Source organism: Colobus angolensis, unplaced genomic scaffold, assembly GCF_000951035.1.
Source record: "Colobus angolensis palliatus isolate OR3802 unplaced genomic scaffold, Cang.pa_1.0 Scaffold6, whole genome shotgun sequence".
Lineage (NCBI taxonomy): Eukaryota > Metazoa > Chordata > Mammalia > Primates > Cercopithecidae > Colobus > Colobus angolensis.
The window spans coordinates 1,622,376-1,635,154 of record NW_012119598.1 but is presented as its reverse complement, the minus strand read 5'-3'; the positions used below and the strand labels follow the sequence as shown (position 1 = coordinate 1,635,154).

At 45.4% G+C, this 12,779-nt stretch overlaps 1 protein-coding gene across 1 annotated transcript in view; it reads left to right on the top strand.

Moving 5' to 3' along the window:
• Positions 1-12,779, top strand: part of DOCK5 (dedicator of cytokinesis 5) — a 99,484-nt gene that overhangs the window by 67,379 nt on the left and 19,326 nt on the right. The window contains exons 29-33 of the mRNA XM_011962600.1: positions 5,020-5,161; positions 6,135-6,216; positions 7,745-7,829; positions 8,730-8,816; positions 11,466-11,642. Of these exons, the coding sequence (XP_011817990.1) occupies positions 5,020-5,161; positions 6,135-6,216; positions 7,745-7,829; positions 8,730-8,816; positions 11,466-11,642 (573 nt within the window). The remainder of the gene's footprint in view (positions 1-5,019; positions 5,162-6,134; positions 6,217-7,744; positions 7,830-8,729; positions 8,817-11,465; positions 11,643-12,779) is intronic.

Genomic DNA, 12,779 nt, shown 5'->3' with positions numbered 1-12,779 from the left:
TCTCGACTCAACAGAATACTGCAGGAGCCAAAGGCAGTGAGCTCCTGATACACACAACTGCAGGCACAATTCCCACATGCATCTTGCTAGGTAAAAGAAGTTAGACCTAAAAGGCTACATAGTCTGTGGTTTTATTTATATGAAATTCTTGCCAAGGCAACACTTCCTATCAGGACAGAAAATAGATCAGTGGTTGCTGGTCAGGGGGAGGTTGGCTGCGGAAGGGCCTGGGGACATGTTTGGTGGCGATGAAACTGTTCTGTATCTTGATTGTGGTCCTGGTTATGTTTGTCGCAACAAACAGAATTTTACCCCAAAAGGGGTCCATTTTACTGTATGTAGATGATGTCTTAATATTGTTTTTTATTTTTATTTATTTATTTACTTATTTTGAGACAGTTTCTCACTCTGTCACCCAGGCTGGAGTGCAGTGGTGCGATCTCGACTCACTGCAACCTCTGCCTTCTGGAGTTCGAGCCATTCTTGTGCCTCAGTCTCCCAAGTAGCAGGGATTATGGGCATGCATGACCAGGCCTGGCTCATTTCTGTGTTTTGGTAGAGATGGGGTTTCACCATGTTGGCCAGGCTGATCTTGAACTCCTGACCTCAGATGTTCCACCCGCCTCGGCCTCCCAAAGTTTTGGGATTATAGGCGTGAGCCACCATGCCCAGCTTATGTCTTAATTAAAAAAAAAAAAAGAATCAGGGTCTGGTGCAGTGGTTCACACTTGTAATCCCAGCTACTTGTAATCTCCTGCTGAGGCAGGAGAATCACTTGAGCCCAGGAAGCAGAGGTTGCAATGAGCTGAAATGGTGCCCCTGCACTCCAGCCTGGGCGACAAAGCCAGACTGTCTCAAATAAGACAAGATAAGATAAAGTCTTTCCAGGGAACCTCTATTTCAGCTGCAGTCTGAAAGGTAAGTTGGGAGTAGAGCAGGTAAAGGGAGTAGGAATAAGCATTGCAGGCAGAGGAAGCGGCAGGCAAGAGCCTGGGAAGGAAAGGCCGATGAGGCAGGCAGAGAGAGCTGGGGTGCCGGCAGGGAGGAGGGGAGCCCTGGAAGAGCCTGCACCGCCGTGGGGTTTCCTGGCCTGTTCTCTCTGCATCCTAAGAGCAGTGGGAGCTGCTACAGATTTTTCGTGTTGGGAAGGTCATCTGGCTTTGGTCTCTATGGTCATCCATGGAGAATGGACGGGAGGTGCTGCAGATAAACCACTAAAAGACCATTGCAGATGTTCAGAAAAGAGATGACAGGCTAGACTCGGGACGTGGGGGTGGTGGCTTTAGAGGGAAGCGGAAAGACTAGAGTGGTGGAGATGAGGTCACAGCCATCTGATGATTGATGGACTGTGTGGGTGAGGAAGCGAGAGTTGTCAAGAATGATTTCTGGGCTTCTGGCCTGCATCATTGGAGGGGGTAGTTGAACCATTTACTGGGACAGCAGGACCGGAAAAGGCCAGAGTCACGGAGGAGAGAATGAATTTATTCCTTGAGTAAATATTTATGAAACTCCTACCACGTACTTGGCTCTAATATAGGCATGGGAGCAGAGTCAAAACAAACCAGAATCTTGAAATTTATAAAGCTTATGTTCCAGCTTGGAGAGATCAGAAAATGAGATAAATTAATAAACTATTTAGTATGTCAGATGGCCTAGAACACTGCCTTCTACAGTGTAGTTACTCAGTAAGTATCATGGAGAAAAGGACTTAGGGAAGGGGACTAGAGAGGCACGTGTTGGAGATGGAGTTGCAATTTTAAATAGAGTAAACAAGAAAGACTTCAGAAAGAAAATGACATTTTTGCAAAAACCAGAAAAAAGTTAAAGAATAAGCCATGCAGCTATCAAGAGGATGAGCACGGGTCCCAGACCTTGAGAAGAGCAGGTCCAAAAGCTATGAGGCTGGAGTAGTGTGTACAAGAGGGTGTATAGGAGAATGGGGCGGATGGCTGTGGGTACCGGATAGCAGAGAACTCCTAGGGTTTTCTAAAGTGTTTGCAGAAGTTTGGTTTTGCACGTACTCAAGGGGAGGTAGATTTGGAACATCCACAAGGCACAAGTCAACCATTAGCTGTATAGATCTGGAACTCAAGTGAAGTTACAGACAAGAGATAAAAGTTGGTGAGTTACTTTATATGGAGTTAAAATAACCGTGGTTAGGGATGAGATGGACCAGGCAGAGGAAAGAGAATAAAGAGTGGAAGGTCTGGGACCAACCATGGTGACTCGTGCCTGTAATCCCAGCACTGGTAGGCCAAGGCAGGAGGCTTGCTTGAGCCCAGGAGTTTGAGACCAGCAATTCAAGGCCAGCCTGGGCATCATAGCATGACCCCGTCTCTACAAAAAATTGTTTTAAAAATTAGCCAGGCATGGTAGCATGTGCTGTGGTCCTGGCTACTCAGTAGGCTGAGGCAGGAGGATTGCTTGAGGATTGGAATTAGGAGCTGCAGTGAGCTGTGATCAAGCCACTGCACTCCAGCCTGGATGACAGAGTGAGACCCTGTCTAAATAAATAAATAAATAAAATAAAAAATAGAGTGTAGGGTAAAAATGCAGCAGGGTCTAGTGTTAGCTCTGCTTTAATCCAGGTCAACATAAAAGAACAACCCCTGCCACATCCGTTACATATGCCTGTGTGTTGCATGAAATCAGAAATGTGACCACAGAGACAGCAGTGATTCTGTGAAATCAAGAACACCAGACTTTAAGTCAGAAGCATTCTAGTTTAAATCACCTGCTGAGTGAGGGTCTGATTTTGGTGAAATCACATAATCACTGAGTCTTGGTTTTCTGATCCGTAATTTAGAAAAATAATGCCTACATCACAGGTAAGTTTTGAGAATTAAGTAAATAGCATATAGGAGTGCTTTACAAACTGTAAGGTAGTTTATAGATGTTAACATACCTCGAAGCGTACTTACGGTAGAATGTGAAATCCTTATGAGTGTATATAACGTCAGTGCCATTCTCTTCTATGGGATATTTCCCCAAATTCAGAATATATAAAATTACATCATCCTCTACTTCCAACCGGGTGAGATTTCTTTATCTCTCTTGTTTCTGTCAAGGGTACCACTGTTCTTCCTACTCCAAGACCACTGACTTTTTTTTTTTTTAAGAAATGGGGTCTCGCTCTATCATCCAGGCTGAAATGCAGTGGCGTAATCACAGCTGCCTGCAGCCTTGACCTCCCAGGCTCGAGCAGTTCTCCTGCCTCAGCCTCCTGAGGAGGTGGGGTTACAGGTGTTCACCACCACGCCTAGCTAATGTTTTTATTTTTTCTTAGATATGGGGTCTCACTGTGTTGCCCAGGCTCAAAACCAGTGATCTTTGAATCAGCATCAACTCCCCTGTCTTCCTCGCCCTTCTCCCAACACCAAAGAGACAAACACTGAATGCTGTTACTTCTCCCTCTCCTGCTGTTCCTTTTCCTTCTCCCTCTCCTGCTGTTCCTTTTCCTTCTCCTGCCCAGTCCAGCCTATGAGCCTTCAGTTGGGCATAGATGCCACCGTTGGCTTACAATGTCTACACTTCTTTCATCATGCGGCTCCCGCCTTCCAGAACCTCCAGTGAACATTCCAAGTCTTTGAAACCTGCCTGCCATGCGAGATCATTCATATTCTGGCTCATTCTTCCAGGCCAGGCTCATGTCTTCTCCCAGGACTCTGCTTTCCGCCCCTGGGCCTGACCCTTTCCACGTACCCGCCTGGCCCTTCTCACTCCTTCTCTTTACACTTCTTTTCCCATTCATCTGTCTATGCCTATCTAAGGCCCGTGTCTTCTTTGAAGCCTTCTCTTTCCAGCCAAGCTAATTCTTCCTGACCTGCTTTGATTCCTTTTCTAGTCATCGTCTGCATCGTACAACTAGCGTTGTATTACACTCTGATCCTTTGCCCACCATCGTTTCACCTGAATGATGGGATATCAACAGGCTTGAGTCCCATAGATTTTTCCTAGCTTGGAAAAGTTTCATCATGTATTCCAAAAGATCCAGTAGTTTTTACTCCCTCCATTCAGTATTTGCCTGAAAAGTGTAATTGCCTTCACGGTACTTACACTATCAGGTTTACTTATTTATTTACTTGCTTCTTTTTTATTCTCTCCTCCAGAAGGTAATTCTGTGAGAGCAGGATCACCATTGTATTCCTGTTGTCTGACTGATCTTCTGTTTGCGCAACACATATTTGTCATATGAATGGACAAGTGAGTTTCAAAGACATTTTACAAGACAACCTGGGCCCAAGCCTTGGTTAAAAAATGAATCATGTGTGGGCTACCAGTGCAAACTGCTCATTTCAAACATGGCTATGTTTGCACTTGCCCAGGCAGTCACACCTGTGAGACGAATTACTCCCATGCCTGCGGCCTAGGAAATCTCTTTGGGAAAAAAATTTGATTAAAGAGATTATATTTACAGTCTAGAGTGGAGAAAATAGTATTTAATGCGGTGATTTTCTATCAGACTTTCAGGATTGGCTGGGGACTGTGGTACATTGCTTCTGTTCTCTGTGACTCTGTTTCTGTGCCAGAAGACACTTCTCCTCATTCTCTTAGGCAGTGCTGTTTAAGTGCTGGTCCACAAACTGTTACTGGATTGTGATGAGATCAATAGTTTATACCTCAATGTAAATTAATGCACTTCCTTCCTTCCTTGAGAATGTCTTGCCATGAAAATATCTGCATGCTTGGTGATGTCATTGATTTACATGAGGGCACAAGTTCCATATTTCCTTGCAGATGGGTCCAGACTGTTTGCAGACTGGCCATGGTCCTTGGGCCACACCAGAAGCAGCACTGGGCTAAGTATTTTTTATGCCTGTGATTTAACTTCTCAAATAAACCGCAGCTCTTATAAGATATGACAGTTGCTGTCAGGCACAGACTAGACATTCAGTGAGAACTTGATGGTGTGGATTGAACCTTGGCTGGGGAGCGCAATGGCTCCCTCAGTACCCGGAACTCCAGTTGCCTCTTCACTCGTCCTATTTAATGACTTCCCTTGCTGTCTCTCACCTGCAGAATAAAATCTTCATCTACCGGGGAAAGGAGTATGAGAGGCGAGAGGACTTCAGCCTGAGGTTGCTAACCCAGTTCCCCAATGCGGAGAAGATGACCAGTACCACGCCTCCTGGGGAAGACATCAAGTCCTCCCCCAAGCAGTGTATCCTTCCTGTGGGGAATATGGCCCCGAGGCTCTTATGGCTGTGCACAGCCCCAGCTAAGCCAGAGAAGATGGGAGCTACAGTCCCTTCTCTGCAGACAGACAATCCTCTCAAGCATTCTGATGCAGGTTCCCATTCCATGTAAAATCTTTGGGACCCTCATAGCATTAGCTGGTGGTGATGACGTAACAAAAGAAGAGAGACAATAGACAAGTGATGGATATGAAATATACTTCCTAGCCAGATGGGGAGCTTAAGTGGAACATAGACTTCCTATTCTGAATTCTGGATTCTGTTGTAGACTTTGAAACAGTATCTCTGTCCTGGTGGGTTGGGGAGCTAAGACTTTCTAAGACACGATCATTAAATCAGAGCAGGAGCGCTTACCCTTGAGCTGCTTTTGAAGCCTAACTTTACCACTTACCAGCTGTGTGATGTTGGATTTTAACCTCTCTTATCCTCAGATTCTCCATCTGTGAAAAGAGAATAATAATATCCCTCTCGTAGAGTTGTTGTGTGTATTAGAGATAACGTATTCAAAATACCTAGCACTGTGTCCAACCATGGCACTGGTTAAACAGATGGGATCCAAAGATAAAAGCAATTCCTGTTTTCTGGGCTCTGAGTCTGGTGATTTCAGGGGATGCTTGTCCCAAGAAATTGTTGGAATCCATTTCTAAGCACCTGTCCCCTGATATTGCACTGATATCTATTTCCCTATGGCAAGGGTTGTTTGCCAGATGTCTGACCAAAAACAAAAAAGAAAAGAAAGGACCCTAGGATTAATTGTAATCACTGCATAAGGCATTTCGGTGATACACAAAGGAACTTCATTTTCAATGTGGTCCTGGCATTTGGGTCAAAGGGAGTGATGGGTGCTGGTGGCATTTCCGGCGGTGAAGCAAACGGGGCCTTTGGTGTCTGACAACTTCGCGGCCCCAGCCCCTCTCTTTTCCTTAACAAGTTCCTCAGACATGCAGTGCTTCACCGTAAAGCCAGTGATGAGCTTGCCGCCCAGCTACAAGGATAAACCAGTTCCGGAGCAGATCCTAAAGTAAGTGGTTTTTCATTTAAAAAAAAAAAATCTGTGTCTAGGCACAGTGGCTCACATCTGTAATCCCAACATTTTCCGAGGCCAAGGGAGGAGTATTGCTTGAAGCCAGGAATTTGAGACCAGCCTGAGCAACAAAGTGGGACTCTGTCTCTACAAAAAAGAGAAGTTTGTCTCTCCCTCACACTTGTTTGGAGTACATCAAAACCAAAGCCTTATGTTTATTACCGTTTGCAAGACCTACTGTCTATTCTTCTTTGAGTGTAAGATAAAAGCTTGCTAATACAAGGGGATGTGGGGGTTTTGTTTTCTTTAGGCAGAGGAAAATCAGAAATTTCACGCCTAGGTTTCAGTCCCCTGAGCTTTTCTTTTCATCCAAAAGCATCGCAGAGGAGTGGCTGGTCCCCAGTGATGGAGTGGCTCATTCCTTGTCTTGAAGAGCCGAATGCTAATAGTGTTGATAGGACTGTTATACAACTAGACTAATGAGATCACAAACGTATGTGAGTGCATATACCTTTTTTTTTTGAGACGGAGTCTTGCTCTGTCACCCAGGCTGGAGTACAGTGGCATGCATGATTGTTCAAGCAATTCTCCTGCCTCAGCCTCATGAGTAGCTGGGATTACAGGTGCATGCCACCACACCTGGCTAATTTTTTGTATTTTGGTGGAGATGGGGTTTCACCGTGTTGCCCAGGCTGGTCTCAAACTCCTGAGCTCAGGCAGTCCGCCCACTAAGAGACAGGGTCTTGCTGTCAACTAGGCTGGCATGCAGTGGCACGATCATAGCTCACTGCAACTTCAAACTCCTGGGCTCAAGAGACCCTCCCTCCCATCTCAGCCTCCTGAGTAGCTGGGACATACACCACCACACCTGGCTCTGTGTGTGTGTGTGTGTGTGTGTGTGTGTGTGTTTAGATGGGATCTTGCTGTGCTGCCCAGGTTGGCTGGTCTTGAGTTCAAGTGATCCTCCCACCTCTGCCTCCCGAAGTGGTGGGATTACAGTGTGAGCCACCACACCTGGCCACATATACCTTTTAAAATTGTGTGCTGTGACTTTGGGAGGCTGAGGCGGGTGGATCACTTGAGGTCAGGAGTTCAAGACCAGCCCGGCCAACATGGTGAAACCCCATCTATACTAAAAATATAAAAAAATTAGCCAGGCGTGGTGGTGTGTGCCTGTAAGCTCAGCTACTCGGGAGGCTGAGGTAGGAGAATCACTTGAACCTGGAAAGTGCAGGCTGCAGTGAGACTCTGACTCAAAATGAATAAATAAATAAATAAATATAAATAAAATAAATAAATAAAATTGTGTGCTGTGAAATAAATTCCTAAGTAATATAAAAGTAAGGTGTGAAATAAAGTCAAATTGTGCACTTTCTCAGGCCTTCATGTGGAGGCATTATTGATTATGAGATAGCTTAGTGGGTAAAACTCAGACCAGGCAGATGTGTTATAGATTTTGTTGCAGTCAAGTCGAGGAGTGGTTGTTCTAAGAGAGAAAATACAGCATTGCTTTGTCCTTCTCCAGCTACTACAGAGCCAATGAAGTGCAGCAGTTCAGATACTCCCGGCCGTTCCGGAAAGGAGAAAAGGATCCAGACAATGAATTTGCTGTGAGTTCACCCCTTTTGTCCTTTAAGAGGTAAAATTGATGGGCTGAGCGCAGTGGCTCACACCTGTAATCCCAGCATTTTGAGAGGCCGAGGCCGGCGGATCACGAAGTCAGGAGATTGAGACCATCCTGGCTAACACAGTGAAACCTCATCTCTACTAAAAATACAAAAAATTAGCCAGGCATGGTGGCACGCACCTGTAGTCCCAGCTACTCGGGAGGCTGAGGCAGGAGAATTGCTTGAACCCAGGAGGCGGAGGTTGCAGTGAGCTGAGATCACACCACTGCACTCCAGCATGGGTGACTGCGAAACTCTGTCTCAAAAAAAAAAAGTAAAATTGGCATCCCAGGTGGAGGTCTTCCACCTACCTAACCAACTTCCACAGGAGAAACGATGGCACCCCTGGGAGTAGAGGCTTCACCTGCTAATTACCTAGACAGCAAGTGCTAATTACCTAGACAGCCAGCTGTCATCTCCATGGAAAATGCTTGACTAGGAGTCCAGAATCTGGACTCTACCTGGGCCTGCTGCTTATAATGACCTTGGGCTAGTCATACCTCTCTAGACCTCACATTTCCCTCTGTAGGGTGAGAAATCCCAAGTAGATTATCCCTTTCAGCTTTAAACATCCAGAATCCTTGAATTTTATGAGAAAATTTGGCTCATTCCCTATGAGGCATTTGAGAATAGAATCTCACTTAACTGAACCAGGGAGTTTTGCTGTTTTCCCTGGGAATTGACGAACATTTCATGTTTTCCTCCTGGGAATTGACCAACATTTCATGTTTTCCTCCTGGGAATTGACCAACAGTTCATGTTTTCCTCCTGGGAATTGACCAACATTTCATGTTTTCCTCCTGGGAATTGACCAACATTTCATGTTTTCCTTCTTGCCACCAGACGATGTGGATTGAACGGACCACATATACGACTGCATATACCTTTCCTGGGATTCTCAAGTGGTTTGAAGTCAAACAGATTTCAACAGTGAGTCATTTGAAATTGGCACTTGGAAAAAAACTTTCTGTCTCCAAATATAATAACAGTCTTTGTTGAATTCTCTCTGCAGTTCACACCAGCTTGGCCAGCCTCCTCTGGCCAACTTTGTTTTTCAAAAGAGAAATAAAAGGCATGCTTCTATAATAGAGCTCCTTTGTAAAACTGATGTGACAACACCAGCCCTAAAGGTCACTCACAGTGAATGACTCTTTTATGTCCAGAGGAGTGGTGTCTGCTCAGCGATCCCGCCAGCACCCAGAAACATTTTTGGAATGCCGCTTGGAGTTTCCTGTCAATTACATCTTCCCTCCCAAAGCCTGTTCTCTTCTTTTATTCTCCGCTAATCACATCCCCAATCACCCTAGACTCCTCCCTCTTCATCTCTCCCAAAAGCTGCTATTTTACCTGTTTAGTATTGATTAAATCTGTTTTATTTCCCACCTCCTCATTGGCCTGCCTGCCATGCATGGCCTTCTCAGATCCAGTTACCTCACTGCCTCAGTGGGAATTCGATTAAGGAAATCTCACCATTTCGTCCATTCTCATGCTTAAAGCCCTTCCATGGCCCCAAGTACCTGGAATATAAAGCCTGCCCTCCTTAGCACACACACACATGGCCTAACTCTTCTGCCCCATCTCCTAGGCAATCTATTGGAACCATACTGCTCATCCCATGCTAATTTCATTCCTCCATGACATTGGATCGTTTTCTCTGCCTGAAACACACTCTTGCAATTTCTGCACCTAAATAACTCCCATCAAGGTTCGGTTTAGGCACCAGCTTTTCAATGAATCCATCTCTGAACAACCAAATTGGGTGACCTACCTGTTGTCTGTCCCCTGTGGCACCCTGGGCGTGTTTCTAACCTACCATGTTTACATGTCCTGAGACCCCACTAACACCATCAGCTCCTCCAAGCCATGAAGTACATACATCTTAATCACTTTTGTATCTGTGGTGCATAGCATGACACTTAGCCTAAAGTAGGTGTTCAAGAAATGTTTCTTGAACAAATCTGAACTGAAGTTCAATGTGTTGTAAGTCATGGCCAGGTACAGTGGCTCATGCCTGTAATCCCTGAACTTTGGGAGGCCAAGGTGGGAGGATCACTTGAGCTCAGGAGTTCAAGACCACCCTGGGCGATATAGCAAGACCCCCACCTCTACAAAAAGAATAGCTGTGTGTGGTGGCATGTGCCTGTCATTCTAGCTACTTGGGAGGCTGAGGCAAGAAGATGGCTTGAGCCCAGGAGTTGGAGGTTGCAGTGAGCTATGAATAATTGCACTGCTGCACTCCAGTCTAGTCAACTGAGTGACACCCTGTCTCTAAAAGAAAAAATATTTAGACATTATTCCTCAGTTATGGATATGATTTCTGGATGGAGACTTTTGGAATCAAGTCTAGAATAGGAGGTCATGTTGACTGACAATAGGTAAAATGAAGAAGGAGTTATTTTTTTTTGAAACCTGATTTTGTAGACATTTCCATAGGAAGAACTCTCTGAATCTGTACTGTCTCATTTTCTTGTCATTCAAAATTCAGCCTGTATGTTCTAATACATCCGATTATTTCTGACTTCTGATAACCATAGAATTCATACTAAGATTATGTATGGTCTGAATGCATGGCCTTCAAGATCACTTACCTCCTTTCATGGAGGAAGCATCAAACATTTTGCCAGTGGACATTCTTGGTAGTGCAGAAGTGACTCAGATCTGATATCCTGCTATTCTCTTGTCGTGGATCTTCTCAAAAGTCTTGAAGAAGTGTTGCCTAGGAAATGATTCTTACTACAGGTCCAGTTCTTCTCAAATTTTCTGTAGACATTTCATCCATGGAATAATCATCACCATAGCTCCCATGTTTAAGTCATCATTGTACTTTGTAAGGAGATTTTAAATAGCTTATTTTGTATCTTACCACTATTCCAAAAAATGGTGGTGTCCTTACAATCTAGCAGTCCCCAATCTTTTTGACACAGGGACTGCTTTCCTGGAAGACAATTTTTCTGTGGACCTGGGGTGGGAAGGTCGGGGGTATTGGGGGATAGGGGGTGGTTTGGGGATGATTCAAGCACATTACATTTATTGTGCACTGTATTTGTATTATTAGTATATTGTAATACATAATGAAATAATTATCATGTGGAATCAGTGGGAGCTCTGAACTCGTTTTCCCGCAACTAGAGAGTCCCTTCTAGAGGTGATGGGAGACAGTGACATATCATCAGGCATTAGATTCTCATAAGATGGGTGCAACCTAGTTAGAGCCCTCGCATGTGCAGTTCGTGATAGAGTTTGCACTGCTATGAAAATCTAATACCGCCACTGATCTGACAGCAGGCGGAGCTCAGGTTGTAATGCGAGTGATGGGGAATGGCTGTAAATACAGATGAGGCTTCCCTCACTTACCTGCCGCTCACCTCTGGTTGTGTGGCCTGTTTCCTAATAGGCCACGGATGGATACTGGCCTGGGGTTTTGGGACCCCTGCTATAAGACTAACCTTGACAAGCAAATCTTCCCTTTTCTGTAGCTTGTGGATATTTTATACCTCTTCAAGGGAAGAGTTAAACTTTTTTCACTCTTTACTTGGAGCTGACAAATGTCCTTTTTCTCCCATGTGCTCTGTCACTCAGGAGGAGATCAGTCCTCTGGAGAATGCCATCGAAACCATGGAGCTGACCAATGAAAGGATCAGCAACTGTGTTCAGCAGCACGCCTGGGACCGGTCCCTCCCTGTGCACCCCCTCTCCATGCTGCTCAGTGGCATCGTGGACCCGGCTGTCATGGGGGGCTTCTCCAACTATGAAAAGGTTCGCTTGGTCCCAGAACCCCCTAGGGATTCACAGACCTGGGTGTCTGTGTGCCTTCCTCTGTGCCATCTGCCACCAACAAATTCATTTCCTACAGCTGCTCTAAGAAATGTTCACTTTCCCTTCTGGCAAGTAAAGTGAATGAAACAATTGTCCCTGACTTCTTAGAGACTATCTGCAACCCAGCTGGTGTAGTACATTGCCTAGTAAAGCGTCACAGAAAAAAAACCAACATGCCTCTGGTCAAAGCACCTGTTATTCTGTCTCCCCTGAGGGTTTTACACGCTCATGGGTGGACCCCGGAACCCAGGACGCACTGGAAATGGAGCAGCATCTCTGGGGATGGCAGAGCCACACTCTCTTTAGAATTAGCTTCTAGGGGCCGGACCCAGTGGTTCACACCTGTAATCCCAGGACTTAGGGAGGCCGAGGTGAGTGGATCACTTGAGGTCAGGAGCTCAAGACCATCTTGGCCAACATGGTGATACCCCGTCTCTACCAAAAATACAAAAATTAGCCAGGCATGGTGGTGTGCGCCTGTAGTCCGAGCTACTCAGGAGGCTGAGGCACGAGAATCACTTTTAACCCTGGAGGCAAAGGTTGCAGTAAGCCGAGATTGGGCCATTGCACTCCAGCCTGGGCGGCAGAGGTAGCTTCTAGGAGCCCCGCCTGACTTGGCGTGCCAGAGGTTGTGTGGACAACTGATGGCCCTGACTCTACAATTAAATTAGTTCAACTAAGTATTCTTAGTTGAGACATGAAAGCAGTACTCAGCACAATTTAATCCATGGCATAGGTTTAGGATGTAACAGCATTTAAAATACACATCATGGATTCAGTGTATGTTAAATATAATGGTGGCAGAATTTTTCATTGCTGTGGTATGTTTTCAGTGGCTAAATATTTTTTTAATATAAACTATTTGGAACTAAATCACCATTTGGCAAGGACACCCCTGTGGAGCCGCCTGGAGACTGGGTAGAAATTAAAGGAGCCAGAGGGGAAGGGTGAGCGACATTAACTGTGTGGCACTCTTGTGTCCGTGTGTGTGTGTGTGTGTGTGTGTGTGTGTGTGTGTCCTGGGAAGAGCAGGAACTTTGCACTTAGTTGCTCCCAGGACTCAATTCTGGCTTCCCA